General features: G+C 49.2%; 2 protein-coding genes across 8 annotated transcripts; one reads left to right on the top strand and one right to left on the bottom strand.

The window, feature by feature from the left end:
- Positions 1-34: 34 nt before the first annotated feature.
- MAGIX (MAGI family member, X-linked) lies at positions 35-4,257 on the bottom strand. Of its 6 annotated transcripts, none has more exons than XM_055337948.1 (7): positions 3,715-4,257; positions 2,803-2,949; positions 1,942-2,024; positions 1,811-1,865; positions 1,629-1,735; positions 1,347-1,518; positions 35-588 (listed from the first exon to the last, which is right to left on the bottom strand). In XM_055337948.1, the coding sequence occupies exons 1-7, from the start codon at positions 3,761-3,763 to the stop codon at positions 281-283; spliced, it is 921 nt and encodes a 306-aa protein (XP_055193923.1). In that variant the 5' UTR covers positions 3,764-4,257; the 3' UTR covers positions 35-280. The 6 variants fall into 6 exon arrangements, with proteins under 6 accessions (XP_055193923.1, XP_055193924.1, XP_055193921.1 ...); XM_055337949.1 differs by having other exon boundaries at positions 1,838-1,865; XM_055337946.1 differs by having other exon boundaries at positions 1,629-1,865.
- GPKOW (G-patch domain and KOW motifs) lies at positions 2,875-19,903 on the top strand. Of its 2 annotated transcripts, none has more exons than XM_055337945.1 (12): positions 2,875-3,036; positions 11,018-11,465; positions 12,223-12,377; positions 12,477-12,601; positions 14,561-14,670; positions 15,819-16,032; positions 16,466-16,598; positions 17,243-17,369; positions 17,576-17,699; positions 17,794-17,863; positions 18,614-18,699; positions 18,794-19,903. In XM_055337945.1, exons 2-12 carry the CDS (start codon positions 11,290-11,292, stop codon positions 18,926-18,928), a joined length of 1,455 nt encoding a protein of 484 aa, XP_055193920.1. In that variant the 5' UTR covers positions 2,875-3,036; positions 11,018-11,289; the 3' UTR covers positions 18,929-19,903. The 2 variants fall into 2 exon arrangements, with proteins under 2 accessions (XP_055193920.1, XP_055193919.1); XM_055337944.1 differs by having other exon boundaries at positions 2,875-3,635.
- The last annotated feature ends 7,955 nt before the right edge of the window (positions 19,904-27,858 follow it).

Below are 27,858 nucleotides of genomic sequence, written 5' to 3'. Positions count from 1 at the left end.
AGCCCCAACTGGCTTAGAGAACCTGGCAAGTCAAGACTGGGTCGAACCATTTTATTACCTCACCCACCCTTGAAACCAGAAGCGAAGCCCAGGGCTGTACCACTGACACCACAAGGAGAGCAGAGGGGAGCACCAGCAGGTCCGGCAGGTCCACTGCGCAGCAGGAGGGGGCGGGCAAGACCAGTGTAAGCTCTCCCAGCGATGCTAGTGTGCGATTGGCTGAGCACACCAGATCCAGGTTGGGCAGTACCAAGTGAGCATCGAACCATCCCATACGTGCTCAGTGCCTCCGCCTCCCAGCTGCCATCTCAAGAGCAAGCTGTGCTGCCCCTGGGATCCCTAGGGCCTGTGAAAGCTGTTCGTCACTCGGCACCAGCCAGGGTCCCGGGGAACCCGGTGTTTGGTCGTCAGGGTCTTCTGTATGGTGCTCAGGACGGGGAACCTCGGGGCAGTCGGCACCATGCTCTGGGCTAGGCTCTGTGCTGCCCCGGGTTTGGGCCATTGTACCGGATGGAGGGTGCTGAAGCCGGGAAGCACTGACGCTGGGAGACCTCATCACTTCTGGTCCACCAGGATCTGGGCTGCGATCTGGGGATGGCAGAACCACGGGTTAGATTGGCTGATAGGGTGGGGAATGGAAAGCCAAGCTCCCTGGCTGAGGGTGGCCAGGAGGCTCCAGGGGCTGCAGGAGGCAGAGACCCCACTCTTTAGAGAAATCTCCCTTTGAGGACTGGACAAACCAGTCAGGAACTGTTGCCACCCTTCAAGACGACCCCACACACCTCTTTTCTGGAGACACCTCCCCACCTAGATCCAGAACATGCCCCCCCAGAAGTAATTTCCCATAATCCCCAAATAAAAATCAAACCCTGACCTTTATTTACCTCGAGATGCCAAACCCCTCCCATTGAGGACCCCAGACTCTCCCGTTCCTTAACCCACCTCCCTCAATTCCCAGCCCTTTGCCTATGGACCCCTCAGCTTTGGAACTAGACTCCCTACCCTCTGGATCCCCATCCCGTCCTCTCCCTGCTGAGACCCACTCTTCCTTCTTATTCGAGAACCACAACTCTTCCTTCTAAACACCCACCTTTACCTCAGACCCCTTCCCAGCTCTCCTCTCCCAGGACCTCAAAAGCCTCCCCTCTAAATCTACTTTTATTCCCTCCTGGGCCCCTGCCCTTCCCCACCCTGCTTTTGAGAATACCATGACCCCTCACAGCCACTGAACTCTGACCTCCCCACTGAGACCACCAACCCTTCCCACCCTGGAACCCAACCTCTCCAATCTGCAACCCTCTTCTTCCCCTCATAGATCTGTCACTCCTCTCCATCGGGAAACCCACCATCTCCTTTCTGGGGCCCTCCCACCCCTTCAGGCTTGCCAGGATGGGTTTCCAGGGGCCTGCTTAGTACAAGGTGGAGACGGGGGCCTCCTGTGCGAATGCGCTCCACCACCTGGGCATGGGTGAGGCCCTGAATTGACTCTCCATTGATGTGGAGCACAAGGTCCCCAGCCTGCAAGAGTGCAAAGTGAGAGGTGTTATAGAAAGAACAGATGGAGAGCACCCCGACACAGGATGAGGATTGGGCTAGCACTATTGAATGGAGGGCATCTTACAACTCACTTGCAAGCGACCACAGCGCTGTGCTGGCCCATCTTTCAGCAGCCTGCGCACTACTAGCGGAGCATCTCCTGCTGAATTTCGGCCTCCACTTAATGTGAGGCCAAAGCCTGTGGAATCACAAACCAATTCCACACAGAACTGTCCAGAGGCTTGGAGCGGCTTGGAAGCAGAACGTGCCTTACCCTGAGTCACTTGGGGTGGTGCATTACCTGTACCCAAGGTCTCTGACCGATGATGCTGTAGTAAAAACACAAGTGTACATACGTTGCCAGTCTCAAAGCAGGTGGCATCTAATAGGAGGACGAGGTGGTACCTGGGGCCGGTGTTCCACGAACGTGGGATTAGGCAGGCGATTGTCTGTAACTTCTATGTCCGCAGAATCCAACACACTAACGACTGGAAGATGGAAAAGGCGGTCAGAGGGGTACTCCATGGAAACCACCTAGGACCTTGCCCCGATTTAACATTCTAGCCTCACTTCATTTCTTGCCTATAGATTGCAGTCAGGCATGCGGCCATTTAATTCGGCTCAGTGCACATCAATAACAGACCTGCACCCGAATTTTAAGTAATAATCCTGGGCCCGGCTATTGAAGGCACCTCCAGACACTCCTATAGTCCTCTAATAACACGAAGATCCCGCTCCTCATATTACACCCTTAGGTCGTCCCGGGACGGCGGCGCAAGGCCAGATTGGGCTCCTGAATTTCCCAGGCTCCGCCCTCTATTTAGCCTATAAACTTCAACCCATTCCTGACGCTTCGAATCCCGCCCCCTCGCGTTTCCATAGACTCCACCCCCCCTAGGGTGGACTCCTTTCCAGGCACGGCCCTCAGCCGACTGCCCGCCCCCAACACCCTGCAGGCCCCACCTCTTCAGAAATGCCATTCGAAGCCCCACTGACAGGAATAACCATCCAGCCTCGCACCCACGACTAACCATGCAACATTCGCCTACCGCAATAACCTTCCCTCGGTCACCTCCCGGAGAAATATTCTAGGATGACGCCAAGGCTCCGCCCCCGCGAAGCTCCCTCCGAGTCCCGCCCCGCCGCCAGCCACGCCCACTGGCCCCGCCCAGGGGAGTGAGTAACCATCCCGGGCCTGCCACTTCAGGAGCTGGCTCCACTCAGACCCCGCCCCCCGGGAGGCCCCGCCCCGCCCCTGACACGCACCCGCCTTCGGGCGCAGGCGCAATGTGGCACCTGTCCTGCGTACCAGCGCCGCCACGTCGGCCGCAGCCCGGGCCGCCAGGGGGCGCGCGTCCAGCCGCGCCAGGAGCTGCCGGGCTCTGGGGCCCGCGGGCAGGGGAGGGCCCCGGCCTGCGCGGGTGGAAAGAACATGTCAGCGCCCGCCCGAGCCTCGGCGAACCCCCTACGCTCCACGACGTCCGAAGACCTAGAATGCCCGTAAGATCTTCCGAGCCCCCCGACCATTCCCTCATAGTTCCGGAGGTCGCCCGCTGCCCGTCTCGACTCCCGCGACCCCCGACCGTCATGGGAATGCCCGTAGTTCCCCGCCTGCCCCCACGAAATCCCTGGACATAGCTAGCTGATCGAAATATTCCTGGACACTTCCCGACACTCTGGGACTATCTCTGCAGGGCTCCGACCGCCCCCACATAACCCCAGATTCCAAACTCTTCCCGCACGGTAGCCAGAGGGACCCCGATTCCGCCAGATGTCCTGAAAGAAGACGGCCTGCCCCCGCTGTGGCCCCGGCACCCCCCGATTCCCCTTCCGGATATCCTAGGCGACCTTGATGGTCCACGTAGCTCCAGTTGCCCCTCCATTTATCCCCTGAGTGCCCCGGTGTCCCCAGTGGCCCCGGGCAGACCCCTCTGGCACATCTCCCCGGGATTCCTGAGAGCCAGCCCCCGGGTCTGGGGCGCAGCCCCACGGTGCGGGTGCGGGTGCGGGTGCGGGTGCAGGTCCAGGACCCGGAGCCCAACCCGGGTCACCGCTTGGGCGCCAGGGCTGCTTTGTTTACCACCTGTCGCAAGGAAAAGGTGAGGAGCAGACAGACGGGCGGGGCGAGGGGTGGCAAGGACGCGCCCAGTCCCTCCCCTCCCCACCCCACCCCCGTACCTCCTCTGCTCCCCTTAGGGTCCGTGGCGTCCCCTGCGCGTGGCTCCATCACCCGAAGTCGGCAGGGTGGACGCAAGGCCGCCGGCGACGCGTTTTGAGCGCCTGGGCGCGCTCACCTGGCGGCCCGCCCAGGCCTGGATGCAGCTGGGGCCGGCCGGTCCCGTGCCCGGCGCCCCGACCCGCGCGCGGTGACCTACCTGGCCGCCAGCGAGGAGGCCTGGCTGTGGGAGGCAGCGCGAGCGCTTGGCCTCGCTCGGCCTCAGGCGCCGCCTCTGTTATCCCAGGAGCCTGAGCTGGGCTCCTCTTTCCACCCAGGACGTGCTGTCAGTCCAGGAGCGAGAAGGAGACGTCGAGGCCCAAAGAATTCTGTTAAGGGCCTTGCCCGAGCTCTGACGACTAAACACGGGGGTGCAGAAGTGGGGCCCAACTTACCAGGGAACTCTGCGGCCTCCAGCGGAGCTTGGCTCCTAGTAGGGCACTGAGTAAACTTGCAGGGGATGTTTCCTACTTGGGAATTGGAAGAGTCTGTTGGGCTGGGCAGGGGGGAGCCCTTGGAGCCTTGGGGGCCATGGGGGGGTTTGGGGCCTTGAGCATGATAGCGTTGGGGAACTCAAAAAGCCGGGAAGGGCAGGTGCCCTGGACACTGGAGTGGCGGTAGGGGGCCGCCGAACCTGAGGAGGTTGGGAAGGGCCCCGGGGTGGGAGGGGACGCCAGCCAGTGAGAGGGGAGAAATCAGATCCCGCTTAGGTATTAAAACTGGGGGTGTCCCGAAGGCAGAGGTCCCCGAGGGAGGAGCCCTTGGGCAAGGGCTCCTCACTGTAGTGGAAGGAAAAATGGGGGAAGGAAAAATGTAGTCTTTATCTGCTAGGTCTTTTTTTTTTAAAGGTTTTTTTTTTAAGATTTTATTTATTCATAGACACAGAGAGAGAGAGAGGCAGAGACACAGGCAGAGGGAGAAGCAGGCTCCATGCAGGGAGCCCGATGTGGGACTCGATCCTGGGTCTCCAGGATCACACCCCAGGCTGCAGGCAGCTCCAAACCGCTGCACCACCAGGGTGTCTTTAAGGATGCCCAGGGCTTCTAAGCCTAGAAAAATGGCCATGAGATTGATTACTGTTGTGGAGGCCGAGACAAATTAAGGCCATCCCACCTAAAGTTTAGCATTAGCACAAGTACAGCCATTTTAGGCCCCTGTGAATAAGAGCTGAACTTTTACGGGGAAAAACTGCAGAATGTCCTCAATGTCCTCGGCAGGTAATCCCATATCAGAAAGACAACAGAGCTCAGAATTGCCCTCGGCAGAGAATCCCATATCAGAAAGAGCCCACGGCCATGGTAGAAAATCCCCTAGACCAGCCTAATTCTTCCATCCCTTCTGGAAATCCCCTAGACCAGCCTATAAAAAACCCAGCTGTAACCCACTTCGGGGTCCAAGTCCCTGCTCCACTGTGTCGGGTATACTTGGACCCAAGCTCGAGCTTGTAAATAAACCCTCGTGTGTTTGCATCGGTGTCGACTCCTCGGTGGTTTCTCGGATTCGCAATCTTGGGCAGAACACTGTTTCCTGGTCACATCCTGTGACCCATCATCATATTATTCTACTTTCTGAACATTGTGATTATGTCCCACTTTCTTTTTTAATTTTTTAATTTTTTTCCACTTTAAGTATATTTACAGCTTCATATTTAAAGTTTCTAGTATATGTGTTCCATCCAAGGAATGTGCTATAATTCATTTGCCCAATCCCCTCCTGTTGTTCTTCAATCTTTGGCTACAATAAAAGATACTATGATGAATCTCATGTAAAAATCTGTTTGGGGTGCTGGGGTGGATTAGTTAAGTGGCTGACTCTTGATTTCAGCTCAGGTCATGATCTGGGGGTTGTGGGATGGAGCCCCATGTTGGGCTCCCCAACCAGTGGAGAGTCTGCTTGTCATTCTCTCCCTCTAACCTTCCCCCCCACCTCTCTAAAATAAATAAATATTTAAAAATATATTTTCATGGGCGTTTGGCTGGCTCATTCAGGAGCATGTGACCCTTGATCTCAGGGTGGTGAGTTCAAGCCCCATGTTGGATATAGATTACTTTGGTTTTTTTAAAGACTTTTTTAATTTTTAAAGATTAATTAATTTATTTATAGTGCACAGGCTGGGGGAAGGGCTGAGGGAGAGAGAGACCTAAGCAGACTGTGCTGAGTGTGGAGCCCATGCAGAGCTTGATCTCACAACCCTGAGATCATGACCAGAGCAGCAATCAAGAGCCAGTGCTCAAATGACTGAGCAACCCAGGTGACCCTAAAGATTTTTATTTTTTAAAAAGATTTTATTCATTTATTCATGAGAGACACAGAAAGAGGGGCAGAGACAGAGGCAGAGGGAGAAGCAGGCTCCATGCAGGGAGCCCAATGTGAGACTTGATTCCCAGACTGCAGGATCATGCCCTGAGCTGAAGGCAGATGCTCAACCGCTAAGCCACCCAGGTGTCCCAAGATTTTATTTTTTTAAGTAATCTCTACACCCAACATGGGCCTGGAACTCACCACCCTGATATCAAGAGTCACATGGTCCTCCAGCTGAGCCAGCCAGGTGCCTGTGTTGTGCCCAAGATTGCGAATCCGAGAAACCACCAAGGAGCCGACACTGATGCAAACACACGAGGGTTTATTAGCAAGCTCGAGCTTGGGTCCAAGTATACCCGACACAGCGGAGCAGGGACTTAGACCCCGAGGTGGGTTTCAGCTTAGTTTTAAGGGCTTGTCTAGGGGATTTTCTGAAGGGGTGGAGGAATTTCTCAAGTTCTGTTTACATTCTGATATGGGGCTTTCAAGGGCATTGAGCTCTGTTCTCATTCTAATATGGGACTTTCTACCACGGGCATGGGCTCTATTGTCTTTCTGATATGGGATTCCCTGCGAGGACATGGGGACATTCTGCAGTTTTTCCTATAAAGTTCAGCTCTTATTCACAGGGGCCTAAGATGGCTGTACTTGTGCTAATGTTAAACTTGAGGTGGAATGGCCTCGATTTTTCTCGGCCTCCACACCTGGGTATAGAGATTTCCTTTTTATTTTTTTCTAAAGATTTTATTTATTTATTCATTAGAGACACAAAGAGAAGAGAGAGAGAGAGGCAGAGACACAGGCAGAGGGAGAAACAGGCTCCACGCAGGGAGCCCGATGTGGTTCTCAATCCGGGGACTCCAGGATCACGCCCTGGGCCAAAGGCAAGCGCTAAACCGCTGAGCCACCCAGGGATCCCCTATAGAGATTTCTCAAATAAACTTAAAAAATCTTTTTGCATATCTTTTTTTTAAGATTTCATTTATTTATTCATGAGAGAGACAGAGACAGAGAGAGAGGCAGAGACACAGGCAGAGGGAGAAGCAGGCTCCATGCAGGGAGCCTGTGGGACTAGATCCTGGGTCTCCAGGATCACACCCTAGGCCCAAGGCAACACTAAACTGCTGAGCTGGGCAGCCCTGGTGGCCCAGCGGTTTGGCGCCGCCTTCAGCCCAGGGCATGATCCTGGAGCCCCATGAGCCCCATGATCAAGTCCCACGTCGGGCTCCCTGCGTGGAGCCTGCTTCTCCCTCTGCCTGTGTCTCTGCCTCTCTCTGTATCTCTCATGAATAAGTAAATAAAATCTTTAAAAAAAAAACTGCTGAGGCACCGGGCTGCCCTCTTTTTGCATATCTTTAATGATTTCCTTGGGACGAATTTTTGGCAGATTTTTATTATTCTTTCTGGTGACTATTTAAGTATCAGTCTTCTATTTTCCAAACTCTTAATGATGTAGGCAGGCTGGGTCTGAGGATCCAGAGGTGATCCCAGGACCAGCCAAGAGGGTCCTTGGTTTCACACAGGATAGCAATCAAATGTGAGCCAAGAGAAAGTAAAAGCAGAGTTTATTGAAGATATAGAGTGAGCGTAGTTACAGAGTGTCTGGAAGACTCAGAAAGGAAAGGACAGTGTCTTGTTTTTGCTTGGGTCTGAGGCTTTTATTGAGGATTGTGGTGTGATGTAAGTGTCCTCTCAGGCACCCTGGAACTGGTCAGAATAAGAAGGGTCCAGATGTCCTCCATAAGTTACTAATTCCTTGGAGCTAGGGGGGCTTGGCATCAAGATGTCTAGCTCCAGTGGTCTGGAATATACACATGATGGCCTCACCTAGTCATTCCTTAGAAGTTATGTATTATGCTGGAAGACCACAAAGAAATTATTAGCTATTTGATCCATACAAGGAGAACATACATTATTTGTACTATAAGGAATGTGTAAAGGGGTGTGCTGGTCCTAGCAAGAATAGAAGCAGGAAAAGGGGCAAAAAAGCAGTCCTTCAAAAAACAGCCCTTCATGGGGCCCTTTCATTTTCCCTCTTTATGGTCCTAGACAAGAGGAATTTGTCTCATTAATCTTTCAAAACCTTAGAACATAGTTCTCACAACATATTTAATGTTGGTAGTATAAGCAGAAATAGTTAGGGATCCCTGGAAAAAGAAAGGTGAGGCAAAGCTTTCTCAACATAAGAAAAGTCATTTGGGGCCCCTGATCATCTTGTAATCTATGCCTGACCAGCACTACTTACCCAAAGCACATTTCTTGCAGAACATCCTGAGATGTGTTGAAATTGCATAAGAATAAACATCAGCAGATAAGGATTTGAAGAAAACAAAAGAATGTGAGAACAAACAGGCACTATCAGGCCAGGAGACAACCTAAGCCTATCAAAGACAATAAATCGGTGGTAAAACTCCCAATGCTGATTCAAAAGTAAAGATTGACCTAACACATATTCTGAGTCATCTTTGCAGAACTTAAGCCCCTTTGAGCACTCAAATACTGGACCCACTGGAGCCAGAGAATTGATGATGCTGACCCTTGCCAACTCTCATGACTTCAATTAACTTAAGACCTAGACTCAGTGACTTAGGGTGACTTTTGCCCCAATTCCATGCTGAATTCCCTATTTTGCAAGCCCTTCCACGAATATATATGGACCTTTAGTTTAAAATTTTCCCACTTTTGTTGTTGAGGGAGATAGTGCTTTGGGAAATATCCTCAGTGTTCTTCTTCACTTGTTGCAAGTAAACCCTACCTTTTCCTTCCTGTTCTTTGCTTGGATGTATGTTTTGGCTCCATATCCACCAAGAGGTGGACATAGTTTTGAGTAACAGTAGGAACTCCAGTAGACCCTTGAACAACATGGCTTTGAACTGCACGGGTCCATTTATACCAGGATTTTCTCCAGTAAATACATTAGAGTACTATAAATGTATTTTCTCTTCCTTATAATTTTCTTTATTAAAAAACATTCTATTGGGACGCCTGGGTGGCTCAGCGGTTGAGTGTCTGACTTCCACTCAGAGTGTAATCCTGGGGTCCGGGGATCGAGTCCCACATTGGGCACCCTGTGAGGAGCCTGCTTCTCCCTCTGCTTCTCTGTGTGTGTCTCTCATGAATAAATAAATAAAATATTTAAAATATTTATTTATTTATTTATTTATTTATTTATTTGAGAGAGAGAGAGAGAGAGAGAGAGAACATGAGTGGGGGAACAGGGAGAGGGAGAAGCGGACTCCTCACTGAGCAGGGAGCTCAACACGGGGCTCCATCCAAGGAACCTCAGATCATGACCTAAGCCAAAGGCAGACACTTAACTGAGCCACTCAGGTACCCCCTTATGATTTTCTTTTTCTTTTTTTAAGATTTTATTTATTTATTCATGAGAGACACAGAGAAAGATGCAGAGACACAGGAAGAGGGAGAAGCAGGCTCCATGGAGGGAGCCCGACATGGGACTCAATCCTGGGTCTCCAGGATCACGCCCTGGGCCGAAGGCAGGCGCTAAACCACTGAGCCACCCAGGGATCCCCCCACTTATGATTTTCTTTTTTTTTTTTTTTTTTTTAATAATATTTTTATTTTTTTTTATTTATGATAGTCGCAGAGAGAGAGAGAGAGAGAGGCGGAGACACAGGCAGAGGGAGAAGCAGGCTTCATGCACTGGGAGCCTGACGTGGGATTCGATCCCGGGTCTCCAGGACCGCGCCCTGGGCCAAAGGCAGGCGCCAAACCGCTGCGCCACCCAGGGATCCCCTACTTATGATTTTCTTAATAACATTTTCATTTTCTTCTTAGATTATTCTTAAGAATACTGTATACATAAAAAATAAAATAATAAAAAAATAAAATAAAAATAAAAAAGAATACTGTATACAAAAGAATACAGTGTATGATACATGTAACATACAAAAGGCCTGGGTGGCTCAGTTGGTTAAGTGCAGACTCTTGATCTTAGATCGGGTCTTGATCTCAGGGTTGTGAGTTCAGGCTCTTCCCTGGGCTCCACGTTGGGTGTGGAGCCTACTTAAAAACAAAACAAAACAAAAAGCCCCTAAAAACAACAGAAAAATAATACTACATGTAACAAACAACATATGTGTTAATCTACTGTTTGTGTTATCATTAGGTTTCCAGTCAACAGTAGGGTGTTAGTAAGTAAGTTTGTGAGGAGTCAAAAGTTACCAGCAAATTTTCAACTGTGGGGACAGGGTATTGGCCCTCCTAACCCCTGCATTGTTCAAGAGTCAACTGTGTGTGTGTGTATATATATATATATGTTTTCTAAGATTTTATTTATTCATGAGAGACACAGAGAGAGAGAGAGAGAGGCAGAGACACAGGCAGAGGGAGAAGCAGGCTCCATGCAGAGCGCTCAACATGGGACTCGATCCCGGGTCTCCAGGATCACGCTCCGGGCCCAAGGCGGCGCTAAACCGCTGAGCCACCCGGGCTGCCCTACATATATTTTTAATATCTGTTCAAGTGTTATTGTTCCCAACCGGACTACCAGCCTCTAGAAAGGAGGCTGTCTATTTTATTAAAATTTGAATTTTATTAGAATTTATTAAAATTTGAATCCAGATCTAGTTGTGTGTTAAATCTGACATCGGTAGGCAACATTTACATGTCTATTTTTTTCTTTTTTTTAAATTTTTATTTATTTATGATAGTCACACAGAGAGAGAGAGAGAGAGGCAGAGACACAGGCAGAGGGAGAAGCAGGCTCCATGCACCGGGAGCCCGATGTGGGATTCGATCCGGGGTCTCCAGGATCGCGCCCTGGGCCAAAGGCAGGCGCCAAACCGCTGTGCCACCCAGGGATCCCACATGTCTATTTGTTATTGTGCACAGCTGGCACTCACAGATTTTTTTTCTTAAGGATGTATTTTATCTACACTTCCATTCCCCCTGTGTAATGTGCACACAGTAAGCAACTAATAAATACTTGTCGACTGCCTATAGGAAGGAATGAACACACCAGGCAAGAATGAATTCAACTCTGCCACACCTACCTCACCGAAGAACTACATTTCCCTTTATGCTTGGCGTGACGCGCTCCTATGAAGGAAAAAGCAAGAGTTACTTCCGAAAGCCCCTTTTTCCTCCTACGCCTGCCGATGGCGCAGTGTTTTATGGGAAAGGTAGTTCTAGCGCTCTTCCTCTGGCCACCTTCAAACTGAACCTAAACTAAACTTCCCAGCAAGCAGCGCACTCGCCTGGGAAAGAGGGGCAAGATGGCGGATGCCGAGGAGTATCCTTTGCGGCTGGCTGGATCCTCCGCTGCCCCAATTTCGTTCAGTTTCAGTCGTACAACCGCCCGGAGACGGCTGGCGGACCCGGTAGACGACGCGGGTGCGGCTCCAGAGGAGAAGGATTTCTTGAAGACCGTGGAAGGGAGGGAGCTGCAAAGGTGAAGCGCCGGGTCTTTCATCCCTTGCAATTCGGTTTGGTGGGTGCAATGGGAGGGTGGAATCTGAGTTGATTGTTTAGGTGGCAGTGGCCTGGAAAGCACAGCCTGAGGAAATTCGTGGAGGCGAGAAGGCGGGAGTGTGTGACTGGAGAGGTGGAGAAATTGGGCCTAAAAGCCATGGCGTTTGAGAAAAAAGGATGTATTCCTGAGAGGGTGTGTCTAGAATTTGGGGACCCTGAAGTGTGTGCGTTCTGAGAGAGGGAAAGGAGTGAAGAATGACAGGACCGCTAGGGTCTCAGCTGAAGCGGTGGAGCTTCTCTAGTGTGGGGAACGGGGTGGATTGGCAGATTCAGGTTTGGGGAGGCCATCATCAGGTTAATTTGGAAAAGACAGTCAGAGAGTGAGACTTCCAGAAGAGAATCAACCATCCAGGAGGTTGATGGGGAGCCTGGAACTGGGGAGAATCTGGGCTGAGGATGGTGATTTGTGAGTCATTGTGAAGGCCATGGAAGTGGGTGTTGGGATGAGCAGAGGGTCCAAGACTGAAGGCTGATTCCTTAAAGGCACTGACATTTAAGAGTTGGGGGTGAGGGAGAGAATCCAAAGAAAGCACCATTAGAGACTCACAGGAGAACAGAGGGTGTGGTCAGATGGGGGGGGTGAGTTTGGCTCTTGTGTTTTCTCTGAAGGGAGGAGTGTGGCTCAGAACCCACTGACATGCTACTCTCCCAACTTCATGCTTCTGTGTCCACATCAGTGTGAAGCCCTCAGAAACCCCCAAGGATCTCATCATCCCTTTGATCCAGAATGGCCATCGCAGGCAGCCACCAACCCAAGCTCCTGGGCCATCCACAAATACTGAGGCCTTGATGGATGGAGTGCTGTCCCAGGCTGTGAAGGAGCTCATTGAGGGTGAGTGATCCCCTCTTCACCATCCCCCTGTGAAGGAAGTGGGGGAGGAAAATGGAAGGATAGGGTGGGACCTCATTGCTCCCTCCCATTCTTCCTTAGACTCCAAGAAGTCCCTGGAGGAGAGAGAGAATTCGGGTGTCGACCCCACGCTTGCTATCCCCATGATCCAGAAAGGATGCATTCCTAACGGGGAAGGGGCAGACAGCGAACCCCGGGCTGAGACAGTGAGCTGGCCCCTAATTCCTCCTGCCCTAGCCTCCCTTTACCCTGTCTGCCAGACTTGCCTCTTTGCATACAGTGGGGCGGGGGGTACAGTCTGTGTGCGTGCTACAGGCCTGCTGCCTATCCCTTCCTCCTTCTGTCTTTTTTGGGAAGCATTAGCAAATGAATCAAGATACTGAGGTGTGGAAAACACTTGCATTCTGGGATTATCTGAACAAGATGAGGGGCAAAGGGAACAGGAAATGCAAAGATCCTAAGGGTAGACTCAGCCTGGAGTGTTTGAGGAACATCAAGGAGACCAGTGTAGCTGGAGTATAATGGATGAAGGGGAGGAGAAGAATATGAAGTCAGAAGTGGCAGGGGCTAAACTAAGCAGAGCCTTGTGGACCATGGTGAGGACTTTGGCTTTTATCCTGAATGAAATGAGAGCCATGAGAGGGTTCTGAGCAGAGAGGGGTCAGAACTTAAGATTTGACAAGATCTCTGGCTAGTGTGAGCAGAACAGAATAGTAAGCAAAGAGAACAGTAGTGCAGGCTAGAAATGATGGCCAGTCAGACCAGAGTGGTAGGAGTGAGGTCTGGAAGGACAGGTAGGGTTTAGTGAGTGAGAGAAGAGCAGGGTGAGTACTAATGGCAGCAACAACCCCAAGCAGTGGCATGGTGGCAGGGAGTCAATGTGGTGTGGGTCCCTCAGTGAAGCAGCCCGCCGTGTGTCTAGAGTGAGTATAAGGAATTGAGAGAGGAGGGAAGAAAAGAATTGAGGGAGTGAGGATGGAATGTGATAGACAACAGAAGTGAGGGGAGTGTCTACAGAAGCAACCAAGTCTGTCTTTTATACCCATGGACTCCACTCTTCACCTCTTTATTCACAATGTTTTAGCAATGCTTCTTTGGGGCCTAGTTCTCCTACAGCCCCAGACCATCCTCTCTTTCAACTGAGCTCTTCTTGTTGGCCTTCATCTGTCTTCTGGCTTCTTTAATCATAAAAAAAGACCTTCACTTCACTTTCCATCCTGTTCCTTCTTTGGCCTCAGTTCTCTCATATTCTCTCCTTCTCCAGCCTTTTACATCTCAGCTGATCACAGCTCCACCCCATCCTTCTTCTCACTTGGCCTAAAAACCTTAGAGTCTCTCTTGACTTCCCTCTTTATTTCATACCCCATATGCAGTCTTTCAGCAAAATCCTGTCATCTCCCTTTGCAGTATACATCCAGAATTTGATCACTTCTCACCATCACCACTCCTACCACTCTTCTGAGCTACCAGCATCTCTCATCTGGATTATTGCAGTAACTTCCTCACTGGGACCCCTTGTGGAAGCCACCCTCCTGTGGCTCCAGCCCAGATCTCCTGATTAATCTTTCACTGCCCCTCTGCCTCCACCTCTTTCTCAGTCAGGTTGACCTTCATGATGCTCTTACCACATGCCAGACTTGTTCTGCCACAGGGCCTTTGCTCTTACTGTTCTCTCTGCTTGGACTACCCACCTATCCTTCATGCTTCTCATATCGTTATGGCCCCCACTGTCATCTCTTTCTGGTCTCTGCTCAGATATCAACTCCGTGATACTCTCTTCTGCATCCCTCTGCATCCCCTTAATCTGCCTCATTTTTCTTCATATAACTTATCACTACCCGACATGCCACGTTTTATGTATTTTTATATGTATTTTTTAAATTGTATGTCTACAACTAGAATGTCATCCCCACAGGGCAGGATCAGGGATTTTTGTCTGTTTTGGTTATCCTCATCACCTAGGTCAGTACCTGGCACAGAATAGGTGCTTTATAATTATTTGTTGAAGGACAACATGGATGAGTAAAGTGAGAGACAGCAAGAGGAAATCAAAACTAACCTTGAGCTTACTGGAAAAGCACTAAGGGTCACTCATTGGGTAAGCAGGCTTCAGAGGGCCCACCACGGGCCAAGCCTGACTGTCCTTCCTTTGCCTGAATTTGTAGGTGCCAGAAGAAGCTGATTACGAGGCAGTCCCCGTAGAGGCCTATGGGCTGGCCATGTTACGAGGCATGGGCTGGAAGCCTGGTGAGGGCATTGGCCGCACCTTCAATCTGTGAGTTCTGGGGTGGGGGCAAGGGGCAGCAGACAGGGCAGTGAACAAGACCCCCGTGGGTTACTGCTCATCCGGAACCAGAAGCTTGCTGCAACTGTTTCAGTCTCCTGTTTGCTCTTTGTTTGTTTGTTTGTTTTTTAAGATTCATTTATTTATTCTGAGAGACACAGAGAACGAGGCAGAGACATAGGCAGAGGGAGCAGAAGTAGGCTTCATGCAGGGAGCCCGATGCGGGACTCGATCCTGGATCCCAGGACCACGCCCTGAGCTGAAGGCAGATGCTCAACCGCTGAGCCACACAGGCATCCCTCCTGTTTGCTCTTTGAAACTCTGTAACGGGATCCCTTCTGTACGGGGTTACCTTTCTGAGCATTAGCTTCCTCATCTGAAAAATGAGGATAGTGACAATACTGACTTCCCATATCTGTTGCAGAATTACATGAAATTATGTACATAAAGCACTTATAGCAGGCCCTGGCCCAAAATAAACATAGATGAAACATTTGCTATTTGCTATTATCACACAGACTTTTGATCCCTTCTCAGTTTTCTGAACTCCAAAGAATTCTGAAAACCAAACATTTTTTCATAAACCATTTAGTAGCCACACATGACCTGAATTGACACAGAGCATTTTATAGTCTGTTTCTCCTACTTGGTGTGAATATTTGTATGATTTCCCCTGTAGAAATATTAGGGTATTGTAATAAAAATCACAGAGATCTGCCTCAGATCCTGCTGTAAATAATATGTAATAGATGGTATACCCAGTGTGTTATTAGGTTGGACCAAATGAAATTGCTTTTCTGTAGATCAAAAACAGTCCTGGGATCCCTGGGTGGCTCAGTGGTTTAGCGCCTGCCTTCAGCCCGGGGTGTGATCCTGGAGACCCAGGATAGAGTCCCATGTTGGGCTCCTTGCATAGAGCCTGCTTCTCCCTCTGTCTGTGTCTCTGCCTCTCTTGCTCTCTCTCTGTCTCTCATGAATAAAATAAAATCTTAAAAAAAAAAACAGTCCTAATGTGAGATCGGGAAGGATATTCTTGAGCATGTTGATGGGGTGGGATTTGGGTGGCGGTAGGGGGACACTGAAGACTTGCATTCCTCCCCTCCCCAGCCCAATAAGCTCACATACTGTGTTGCCTGCAGAGTGGTGAAGCCCCGTCTCAACTTACTGAGGCCGAAGGGGTTAGGGCTGGGTGCCAACCTGAATGAGGTCCAGGCCCTAGTCCCCACTGGCCCCCACCACCTGCCAAAGCCAGATGAAGAGCAAGAGAAGGCTAAGGAAGACCAGCCTCAAGGACTGGTGCCTGGAGGAGCTGTGGTGGTTCTTTCTGGCCCTCACCGAGGCCTCTATGGGAAGGTAAGGAACCAAGCTATGCCTAGAGCCCAAGACAGGCAGCAGGGAAGTATGATGTGAGGGTCAGAGGGAGGAAGAATTGGGCTTAGGGTGGAAAGGCTGGAAGTCCTTATCTTTCAGGCCTGCCTGGCTTGCTACCTCATTTGGTAACTCAGAACCACTTGCTGGGCCTTTCTGAGTCTCAGTTTCCAACTAAAAGAGAGAATGGCCATATGTGCCAAATGTTCCTGAGGCTTAAGTTCTTTAAAATATATCCAAGCCACACAGTCTGGTAGGGGAGAAACATGAGCCAGGCCCAGGCCCAGGCCTTGGGTCAGTCTGGTGGGGGAGACACAGGGGTCAGGCTTATAGGAGGTAAGAGTGGACAGTTCGGTCCTAGGAATGTGAGTTTAGTCCACTCAGACCCTGCCTAACTTCATCCTCCCCAACGCTTCAGGTAGAAGGCCTCGATCCTGACAATGTTCGGGCCATGGTTCGCCTGGCCGTGGGGAACCGCATGGTTACTGTTAGTGAGTACTGCCTGCGCCCTGTCTCCCAGCATGAGTTTGACAAGAACACCTTGGATCTCAGTGAGTGTGCCTCTTACCTAGCTGGGAGAGTTGGAGAAACATTCCAGGGGGCAGTAGGGGCCTGTCCCTGGGGGTGAGGCTGGGTGGGTGTCAGATCTGCAGAGGGGAGGGGCAGTGGTCTGTCAGGCAGATGTGACTTCTGGTCAGAATCCAGGAGGTGAGAATGAAGATCAGTGGTTTATTTGGTTTGAAGAAAAACTGATCTAGTAACCCTGGGGCTTTAGCCTCTCGGAGGAAAAAAAGGTGTGGAAACCTATTCCTATCCTCAGGAGGTCTCTGTCTGTTCCAGGTGATGAGCCTCTCTTCTTCTGGGTGTGAGGGCAGCCGGGACTAGGCCATGCCCAAGGAGAAAGGCATTCTAGGCATGGCAGCAGGATGGGGCGGTTTGACAGATGAGATATTGGTGCTGATGGAGCTCTCAGGATTCCCTAGCCCACCTCGGAGTGGCTGAGGAAGCCTTCCTGAAGGAAGCCCCAGCAGTTGAGGGGAAGGGGAGAGCATTCAGATGGCATAGGCAAAGTTGTGATGGTGGGAGGGGACATTGAGGCAGGTGGGAGGTGGCCTGAGGCCAAGGTGTAGCCTGCCAGGTAAGAAAATGGCACACTGAGGCTCCTTCCTGGTTCTCCCCACACACCCTTGTACAGGCCAGATGAACAAAACTTCCCCAGGGCAACAGAATGGAACAGCCTCATCATGGAAGGCCCTCCGGGATCAGGACCCCCCCAGCTGGCGGGAGGACTCCGAGAGGAAGCGGAAACACCTTCCCGACCGGTGGGACCCTGGGCATCTGGGGTTGGGGGAGAAGGCAAGGCTGTGGAGGGATTCTAGCAGTCAGAGAAGGCTTCCCGGGCAAGGCAGGCACATAGAAGGAACTAGGGATGACATCAGGGCATCAGGGGTGGGTTTCACAGCAGCCAACTGTGGGGTGACCAGAACATGTGTCTCATCAGCTAAGCCTGTGTTGGCCTTTTCCTCAGACAGGGGGAGCCCGCAGCCAAGAATGAGAAGGCAGGTCCCCAGAGCCAGCACTGGTTGCACAGGGACCTGCGTGTGCGCTTTGTGGACAGGCAGCACAAAGGTGGCCAGTATTACAACACCAAGGTGGGAACCCTGCAGCCTGGCTTCCCCCCGCCCCCCCCCCGGAACTAGGCCCCCATAATTGTAACACTCTCACATCCCATGACCCTTTCTCCAGATGACCATTGAAGATGTCCTCAGCCCAGATACCTGTGTGTGTCGAACAGATGAAGGCCGGATCCTGGAAGGTGAGTCTGAGGGATGGCCACTGGGGTGTTAATCATCCACCCTGGAGGCTGAACAGGAAGGCTGTCTTCGACCCAAGAGGCTGGTGCAGGCAAAGGCTGGAAGGTTAGGCAGAGTTCAGGCATTTTGCACAGCCCAGAATCTTTTGACAGAATACGAGGCACTTCTGTGATGGTGATTATCTAAGCTGCTCTTTCCCCCTGTGCACACTGGCATAGAAATGAGCTATTTCTCCCTCTGGGGACTGGGCCTTGTACAGATGTGTACTGAACTCCCCGTGCAGGGCAGGGCATATGACGTGCGCACAATAAACGATATCTGTTGTCATCACCCATCATCTTTGTGCATAAGTGCTCCTATTTCATAGTTCTTTCTTCTTTTTTTTCCAAGATTTTATTTATTTATTTGACAGAGAGAGAGCATACACACAAGCCCGGGGAGTGGCAGGGAGAGGGAGAACCAGACTCCCTGCCAAACAGGGAGCCTGATGTGGGACTTGATCCCAAGACCCTGGGATCATCACCTGAGCCGAAGGCAGACGCTTAACTGACTAAGCCACCTGGTGCCCTATTATAGTTATTTCTAGGAACTGCTCCTTAGGTGTCCTCACCTGTGAGCTGGAGTGGGGCAGGGGGACTCCCACCTGTCAACAGGGTGAAGGATGGCTCTGAGGCATACAGGAAAGGCCTTCTGACAGGACCTGGGTGGGCTGGCCCTGGCCATGGGCCTCACTCCCCTTTCCTCATCTGCAGGCCTGAAGGAAAACATGCTGGAGACCCTGGTCCCCAAGGTCGAAGGCAACCGGGTGATGGTGGTGCTGGGGCCACAGGCTGGAAGGGTGAGTTCTAGACCTGGGCATGGGGTGAGGGGCATGCAGGGGGCTGTCCTGGAGTCTGGATTGGCCTTGCTGACCTCACCCATCACTACTCCAGGTGGGCTGCCTACTAGGCCGGGACAGAGAACGGAGCCGAGCTCTGGTGCAGCTGCGGAGAGAGAATCAGCTGGTGGAGCTTCACTATGATGCTGTCTGCCAGTACATGGGCCCCAGTGATTCGGATGAAGACTGACCTGTGGCCCCACTCCCACCCCAGGCCACTGCCAGCTCTGTACAGTGTGAAAAGCCTGTCTTTGCAGAGGCGGAGCAGTAATCCTTCCATCTTCCACTTGCACTGTGGCCCCAGGACAGGGCAAGGGCAGGACATGAGACAGACGGACCAGCAGGGAGGCTCGAAACAAACCCTAGTATTTTCCAGAAGTCAGTGTGTAATAAAAATCATTTCCCAAACTTTGTAAAATGATGAGATCCTTAATGTGCACTGAGCTGAATGGACATGGAGCTGGGCTGGCCGAGGTGGGAGCTGCTCCAGACTTCAGCCCCACTGCCCTGCATGGGCTGGCAAGACAAGTCAAGAATCTGCTGCTCACGAGCTCATTCTTGGACTACCGAAGCTATGCAGTCTTTCCCTTAAGCAGATATTACAGAGTCCATAATGCTACATGTCCGCACAGCTTTCTGAGCAAGAATCTAGTGACAGCTATGCTTTTACCCTTTTACTCTTGGTCTAGACCAGATGTCTAGAAAATATCTTGAGCCGGTGATGAGAGTCCAGAGGAAAGGGAGGCTTCTACCCACAAGTAGGGTGTGTTTGTAACCAGTTAGTTTGGGGACACCCCTGTTTTAGCCCACAGACTTTGGCTTAAAAGTAAAAAAAAAGGTTTGTGTATCCCAGGTAGAATTTCTCTGATTGCTCCAGGTAACTGGACTCTCAAAAAGGTTATTGTCAGACAGTCTTAAACTTTTTCCTGTTTAATGGGCTGAGCTCCTCAGCAAGAGGAGCCAGAGCTTTATGCATGGTTGCTTCTAAATCATCCCAATCACTAAGTTGCTGATGTAATAAATGGTATCTGAGTTAGATCTAGACCACTGGTATAAACTCATGACATTGTCAGAACATGGCACAGTGCTGGCAAATTTTTTAAAAGTAACTGAATTATATTAAAATTCTTACAACTCTTTTTCTAATAAAATCTTTTTAAAAAGATGTTTTAATTGTCAAAGTATAATTGACAATGTTATCTTAGTTTCAGATATACAATAGTGATTCAACAATTCTATACATCATTCCATGCTTACTACACTGAGTGTACTCACCAGTGTTAATTACATTATTGACTCTGTTCCCTATAGTGTACCTTTCATCTCCCTGACGTTTTTTTGTTTTTGTTTTTTTTTGATAACTGGGAGTTTGTACCTCTTAATCCCCCTTCACCTATTTTCTCATCCCCCTCCTCTTTGGCAGCCATCCTCTAGAGCAGGATGACAAAGGTAAGCCACTGTCCCTGCCAAGCAGAGGAAGACCGCTGTTTCTTTTTTAAAATATTTTATTTATTTATTCATGAGAGAGAGGCAGAGACACAGGCAGAGGGAGAAGCAGGCTCCATGCACCGGGAGCCCGACGTGGGATTCGATCCCGGGTCTCCAGGATCGTGCCCTGGGCCAAAGGCAGGCGCCAAACCACTGCGCCACCCAGGGATCCCTAGACCACTGTTTCAGCCAAAATTGACCAGGTATAGAAAAATAGTGAGTTGGCCAAATCAGTGGTTATATGCCAGTAAGGTAAGGGATCAGAAAACCTTCCAGTCTCATTCCCCAGTATAAAGTACACTAGCAAAGACCAATTTTACTGATTTATCATCCCTAATTCCAGAACTCAGCTGTTTGCAAGATTGGCCTAGCAGGGTGGTTAAGGCATACAGTAGAGGACAAACCCCCACCCCCAGTTGCTCCAGTTCCTGAGTAATGGTTGTGACTGTACATACTGCCCCCAGAATTCCCAGATGGATTATATTTTTCATGTGGGAAAGGGTCGTGCATTCTAAAGTTTCCCAATTTGGCATGTCCAGTAGTCTGTTTCTCATGTTGTATGTGCTACTCAGTCAAGAAGGCCTCCTTTCTCCAGGTCGTAATACATTCATCTTGGTAACACCCTCCAGAAGAGCCTAAAGCCTCCCAGGGAATGGCACCGGTCCCCTGTCTCTGCCTGCAACATGGCATAACTTGGCAGTTTCAGACAAGCCCTTCCTCTTCTCCAGGCACCACGGTTCTTAAAATAGATCTTTCATCAGATTTCAATTTCTTGGAGTTGGCATTTCCCCTCAAGCCTGTATTCAGAAACAGGGCCAGGAGTTCTTGAACACAACCCTGTGCCCAGAACATGGAGCCCCAGCAGAAGGCCCTGTTCCCCCAACAGACCATGACTTTGTGCTTCCCCTGAATGGATCCCTCCTGATCCCTCAGTTCCAGGACAGGCTCCTGAGACAGAAATGTGGAGAGTATCAGGAGGTTTCCCCAATCTATCCCTTGTTCACTGCACACGGAGAGAGACAACCCTGCGCGGTTTTCTCTGGGCTGGCTGCCTGGTGCTTGCTGGCAGCCAAGGTCACCCCTTGGGCCCCCAGTTGCTTTGGCAACAACTGCAGGCCTGTGAATTCTCCCTGGAGCCACCCATGAGTTGGTGACTGTGACCTGTACACTATTCAGATGGCCTTCACATCACAGAGGAGTGAGTGAGCTGTGGGCGAGAAAGCATCTGCCTCCGTATCACTAAGTTTCCAGAAGTCTCCCCAGCAGGGTGCCCTGTTAAAAACTGTCCTGACCCCAGCCATGAATTTATAGCGGGGGATTCAAGCAGTTTCCTGGCCTCTCAGAGAGGGGCGAATTATTTGGATGATTGGAACTGTTGCCTGGGGCTGAGCCTGGTGGCAAATAACAGGCAGGTGGAGTCTCCTGACATCACTGCCTCAGCCAGGGGCTCCTCCCCTCCACCCCCATGGTTGGGGCCTCTTAACCTCGATGTCTTAGCACTAAGCAGAATGATGAAGCAGCCGACAACTTGCATGAGGGGCAGTGGGTCCTCCCTGAGTGCCTTTGTTGCCCCAATCCACCCGATGGGCTCCTATGGAGCCTTTGCTGTTCTGCATGCTAGGGATACAGCAGAGTAAATCATTCAACAATCAGTCCCGACTGTGTGCCAGACATGATTCTGAGTACTTGGAGATACAGCCACAAACAGAACAGAACAAAGAACATTGCCCTTGTGGAGCTGATGTCCCAGTGGGGCTGAGAAGACAATAAGCAAGAAGCAGAAGGGGGCAAATTATTTAGTATGCTAGAATATAAGAAAAGCCAGGGTGGAAAAAAGGAAGAAGAGCAGGGTCAAAGGGATCCGGAGTGGGCAGTCTTCCTATGATGGCCAGGGAAGGCTACAAAGGTGATGTGTGAGCAAAGGTCAGAAGGAAGCAAGGTAGACCGATGTGGCTATCTGCAGAAAGAGTGGTCTGGGCAGGGGAAACCAAGTGCAGGGAGCTTGGGGTGGCACCATTGCTGGTATGTTTGAGGAATAGCAAGGAGGCCGCCGGGGCTGCAGGGTAGTAAATAAGGAAGAGGGAGGTAGAAGGTGAGGTCAGAAAAGCACGGTAGTGCTTGGAGGGCCACACTCTGTTCTGACAGAAAGAACCAGAAGCCCGCACATAACCACTGCCAAAGACTGACTGCTGGTACTCCTGCCTCCACCCTCCCCACCAGCTGCACTAAATACACTTGCCCTTTTTTTTTAAGATTGATTGATCCATTCATTCATGAGTGACACAGAGAGACAGAGACATAGAGAAGCAGGGGAGCCTGATGCGGGACTCGATCCCAGAACCCCGGGGATCATGACCTGAGCCAAAGGCAGACGCTCAAACTCGGAGCCACAACCAGGTGCCCTGAGTGTACAAGTCTTTGAATTGACATAAGTTTCCTTTTCTTGTGGGTAGACTTCTAGGAACAGAATGACTGGATCATATAGTAAGTATATGTTTAATGTTTTAAGAAACTGTCAATAACCCAAGTGTCCAGTGCACTATGAAGCATATAGTAAGCTTTCAATGAATAATTGTTGTCTAAAGAACAACTGACTTTATAACAAACAAAAAAACACAAAACCTATCAAACTATCTCCCAAAGTGGTTGCACCATTTTAATTCCTATCAGTAGTGTCCGAGAGCTCAGTTCCTCGACATCCTTGCCAGTTCTTGGTATGGTCAGTCATTCAGATTTTATCCATGCCAATATTTGTTTCTGGTTTTCATTGTGGCTTTGATTCTCATATCTCTGATAACCAGTGATATTGAGCGTCTTTTCAGGTGTTTAATTGCCACCAGCGTATCTTCTTTGATGAAGAGTCTGGTAAAATTCTTTGCCTATTATTTTTTATTTTTTTATTTTTTATTTTATTTTATTTTTTTAATTATTTATTCATGATAGTCATAGAGAGAGGAGAGAGAGGCAGAGATACATGCAGAGGGAGAAGTGGGCTCCATGCCAGGAGCCCGATGTGGGGCTCGATCCCGGGACTCCCGGGGATCGCGCCCTGGGCCAAAGGCAGGCGCTAAACTGCTGAGCCACCCAGGGATCCCTGCCTATTATTTTTTAAATGGGCTATTTGTTTTCTTACTGAGTTTTTAGAATTCTTTATATATCTTGGATAGAGATACTTTTAAAAAATATTTTATTTATTTATGAGAGACACAGACACAGGCAGAGGGAGAAGCAGGCTCCATGCAGGGAGCCCGACATGGGACTTGATCCCAGGTTTCCAGGATCATGCCCTGGGCTGAAGGCAGCGCTAAACTGCTGAGCCACCAGGGCTGCCCTAGAGATACTTTTTTAAAAAATATTTTAGTTTTATTTATTTGAGAGAGAGAGCATGAAAGGGGGGAGGAGCAGAGGGAGAAGCCGACTCCCTGCTGAGCAGAGAGCCTGACGCTGTATCCCAGGACCTTGAGATCCTGACCTGAGAGGAAGGCAGACGTTTCACCGCTTCACCACTTCACCCACTGAGCCACCCAAGCTCCCTGGATAGAGATACTTTATCAGATAGATACTTTGCAAATGTTTTCTCCCAGTGCGTGGCTTGTCTTTTCATTCTTCCAACAATGTCTTTTGAGAAGCAGAAATGTTAAATTTTGATGACGTCAAACATATCAATTTGCTCTTTTTGGATTGTCCTTTTGACATCATATCAAAGACATCTTTGCCTGGGGATCCCTGGATGGTTCAGTAGTTTAGTGCCTGCCTTCAGCCCAGGGTGCGATCATGAAGACCTGGAATCAAGTCCTACATCGGGCTCCCTGCATGGAACCTGCTTCTCTCTCTGCCTGTGTCTCTGCCTCTCTCTGTGTGTCTCTCGTGAATAAATAAATAAAATCTTTTTTAAAAAAAGGCATCTTTGCCTAATGCAGGGTCACAGAGGTTTTCTAAAAGTCTTCTGGTGATAGATTATACATTCTTTACTTTAGTTCATTTTGAATTAATTTTTGTGCATGGGAGATACAGATCTAGGCTCATTCTTTTGCATATGGATATCAAACAGTTCCAGTACTGTTTGTTGAAAAGACTATCCTTCCTCCACTGCATTGCTTTAAATCATTGTCAAAAATCAGCTATCTACTACAATGAAAAGAAAAAATCAGTTGTCCATAATATATTGATTTGTTTCTGGATTCTATAATATTCTATTGATATATTTGTCTATCTGTATGTCAATATACTGTATTGAATACTGTACCTTTATAATGATTCTTGAAATCAGGTAGTGTTAGCCTTTCAACTTTGTTGTTCTTTTGCAAAGTTGTTTTGGATAGTCTAGGCCTTTTATATTTCTATATGAATTTTATTTTGTTTTATTTTATTTCATTTATTCCTGAGAGACACACAGAGAGAGGCAGAGACATAGGCAGAGGGAGAAGCAGGCTCCTCACAGGAAGCTTGATGCAAGACTCTATCCCAGGACCCCAGGATCACGCCCTGAGCCAAAGGCAGAACATTTTATCACTGAGCCACCCAGGTGCCCCTCCATATGAATTTCAGAAACTGTTTGTCAATTTCTACAACAAAAGAGCCTACTGGATTTGAATCAAATCTACAGGTCAATTTGGGAAGAATCAACATGTTAATATTTAACCTTCTGACCCATGAACAAGATTCATTTGTAAATGCCTTCCTTAATTTCTCTCAGCAGTTTTTTTAAAGATTTTATTTATTTATTCATGAGAGACACAGAGGGAGAGAGGCAGAGACACAAGTAGAGGGAGAAGCAGGCTCCATGCAGGGAGTCTGATGTGGGACTCAATCCTGGGGCTCCAGGATCACACCCTGAGCCAAAGGCAGATGCCCAGTCGCTGAGCCACCCAGGCGTCCCTCAGCAATTTTTGTAGTCTTCGGTATATAGGTCTTGCACATCTTTTGTCAGATTTATCCCTAAATATTTCATATTTCTTTTTTTTTTAAATAAGTAGGCTCTGTGCTCAACACGGGGCTTGAATTCATGACTCTGAGATCAAGAGTCATATGCTCTACTAACTGAGCCAACCAGATGCCCCAGTATTTCATATTTCTTGATATTATTGTACTATTATTTAATTTCAATTTCCAATTGTTCATTGCTAATGTATAGAAATACAATTGCTTTAAGATTTTATTTATTTATTCATGAAAGACACACAGAGAGAGAGAGAGGCAGAGACACAGGCAGGGGGAGAAGCAGGATCCATACAGGGAGCCCGATGTGGGACTCCATCCCGGGACTCCAGGATCACACCCTGGGCTGAATGTGGTGCTAAACCACTGAGCCAACCGGGCTGCCCACAACTGCTATTTTGTATATTGGTCTTATATCTTACAACCTTGCTAAATGTTAATTTTATTAGCTTTTTTTATAGATCCCATTGGGTTTTCTTTTCTTTTTTTAATTTTTTTATTTATTTATGATATATATATATATATATAGTGAGAGAGAGAGAGAGAGAGAGAGAGAGAGAGAGAGAGAGGCAGAGACATAGGCAGAGGGAGAAGCAGGCTCCATGCACCAGGAGCCCAACGTGGGATTTGATCCCTGGTCTCCAGGATCGCGCCCTGGGCTGAAGGTGGCGCTAAACCGCTGAGCCATCCGGGGATCCCCTCATATTGTTTTCAAATAAAGACACTTACTTCTTTCTTACCAATCTGGTTACCCTGGTTTTTCTTTTCCTTGCGTTGGTGCATTAACTAGAATCTTTAGTACAATGTAAAATAACAATGGCAAGAATAGATATCTGTTCTCGATTTTAGGGAAAAAGCACTCAGTCTTTTGCCATTAAGTATAATGTTAACTGTAGGGGTTTTTCCCTTTCCAACTTACCTGTCATTTATCAAACAACCATTTATTACCAAGGAGGGTCAACACATCTTAATCATAAGCTATAAACTCCACAAAGTCCCAGCTTCCTGTCCTTCAAGGGACTCTGGTCATCCCTTGAATCAAAGAGCTCCCTTGTGTCAGGTAAGACAATACTCCAGGGACAGAATTCTATTATTTTGTAGTATCAGACAACCAGTGATTCTCAAAATGCTGCCCAGACCAGCAGCATCAGAATCATCTTGAAACAGTGGAGAAATGCAAATTCTCAGGCAATCTCCTGGCTATGAATGTGACATTCTGGAGGTAGAGACCAGCACTCTATTATAATGAACCCTTCAGAGAATTATAGTATGAGCTCCAGTTAAGAAGTACCCCCCACTGCACCAAAAAAAAAAAAAAAAAAGAAGAAGAAGAAAAAGAAAAAGAAAAAGAAAAAACCGGCAGAGGTAGGTCTGTTTCATGGTCAAGTCTTGGGCAACACCTCTAAGGACAGCATCCACAATCACGACTAGATTCTCATGTCTCTAATGCAAGATAGAGAGGGCTTCAAAAATACTTTAGCCAGGGGCGCCTGGGTGGCTAGGTCGGTTAAGTGACCAACTTTTGATTTCAGCTCAGGTCATGATCTTGGAGTCGTGAGATTGGCCCTGTGTGGGACTCTCCACTCAGCAGGGAGTCTGCTTGAGATTCTCTCCCCCTCCCTCTGTGCCTCCCAAATAAAATAAATAAAATCTTTAAAAAAAACTTTAGCCAATCCACATATCATTTTTCTTTCTTTCTTTTTTTTTAGATTTTATTTTTTTCAAAGATTTTATTTTTTTTTAAAGATTTTATTTATTTATTCATGATAGTCACACAGAGAGAGACAGAGGGGCAGAGACACAGGCAGAGGGAGAAGCAGGCTCCATGCACTGAGAGCCTGACGTGGGACGCAATCCCGGGTCCCCAGGATCGCGCCCTGGGCCAAAGGCAGGCGCCAAACCGCTGCGCCACCCAGGGATCCCCAAAGATTTTATTTATTTGGCAGCCCAGGTGGCTCAGCGGTTTGGCACTGCCTTCGGCCCGGGGCACGATCCTGGAGACCCAGGATCCAGTCCCACGTCGGGCTCCCTGCATGGAGCCTGCTTCTCTCTCTGCCATTCTGTGTGTGTGTGTGTGTGTGTGTCTCACGAATAAATAAATAAGATTTTATTTATTCATGAGAGACAGAGAGAGAGAGGTAGAGACACGGGCAGAAGGAGAAGCAGGCTCCATGCAGGGAGCCCGATGTGGGACTGGATCCAGGTCTCCAGGATCACACCCTGGGCTGAAGGCTGCGCCAAACCGCTGAGCCATCCAGGCTGCCCTAAAGATTTTATTTATTCATGAGAGACGAGACACAGAGGGAGCAGCAGAGACAAAGGCAGAGGTAGAAACAGGCTCCCTGCAGGGAGCCTGATAGGGCACTGGATCCCAGGACCCCAGGATCATGACCTGAGCCAAAGACAGACACGCGACCACTGAGCCACCCAGGCGTCCCAGGAGCTTTTATTTTGTATTTTTTTAAATGATTTTTTAAAAAGATTTTATTTTATTTATTTGAGAGAGAGAGAGAACAAGCGGAGGGAGCATTAGAGGGAGAGGGAGAAGCAGGCTCCCCCCTGAGCAAGGAGCCTGACTCAGGGCTCCATCCTAGGACACAGGGATCATGACCTGACCCCAAGACAGATACTTAACTGAATGAGCCGCTCAGGCACCCTGTGGAGCTTTTATTTTATTTTTTTTTAATTTTATTG

The sequence above is a fragment of the Nyctereutes procyonoides genome, unplaced genomic scaffold (genome assembly GCF_905146905.1).
Source record: "Nyctereutes procyonoides isolate TBG_1078 unplaced genomic scaffold, NYPRO_anot_genome, whole genome shotgun sequence".
In the NCBI taxonomy this organism is placed as follows: Eukaryota; Metazoa; Chordata; class Mammalia; order Carnivora; family Canidae; genus Nyctereutes; species Nyctereutes procyonoides.
This window is presented reverse-complemented; position numbering and strand designations above follow the sequence as displayed.

Coding starts and splice junctions, on each gene's coding strand:
- MAGIX (XM_055337946.1), bottom strand. CDS start 3,763: ATGGAGCCACGCGCAGGGGACGCCACGGACCCTAAGGGGAGCAGAGGA. Junction 2,950..3,714: donor CCCTAAGGGGAGCAGAGGAG/GTACGGGGGTGG, acceptor CCACCCGCGCAG/GCCGGGGCCCTCCCCTGCCC. Junction 1,519..1,628: donor AGCGCTGTGGTCGCTTGCAA/GTGAGTTGTAAG, acceptor GCACTCTTGCAG/GCTGGGGACCTTGTGCTCCA.
- GPKOW (XM_055337945.1), top strand. CDS start 11,290: ATGGCGGATGCCGAGGAGTATCCTTTGCGGCTGGCTGGATCCTCCGCT. Junction 12,378..12,476: donor TGTGAAGGAGCTCATTGAGG/GTGAGTGATCCC, acceptor ATTCTTCCTTAG/ACTCCAAGAAGTCCCTGGAG. Junction 12,602..14,560: donor GCGAACCCCGGGCTGAGACA/GTGAGCTGGCCC, acceptor CTGAATTTGTAG/GTGCCAGAAGAAGCTGATTA.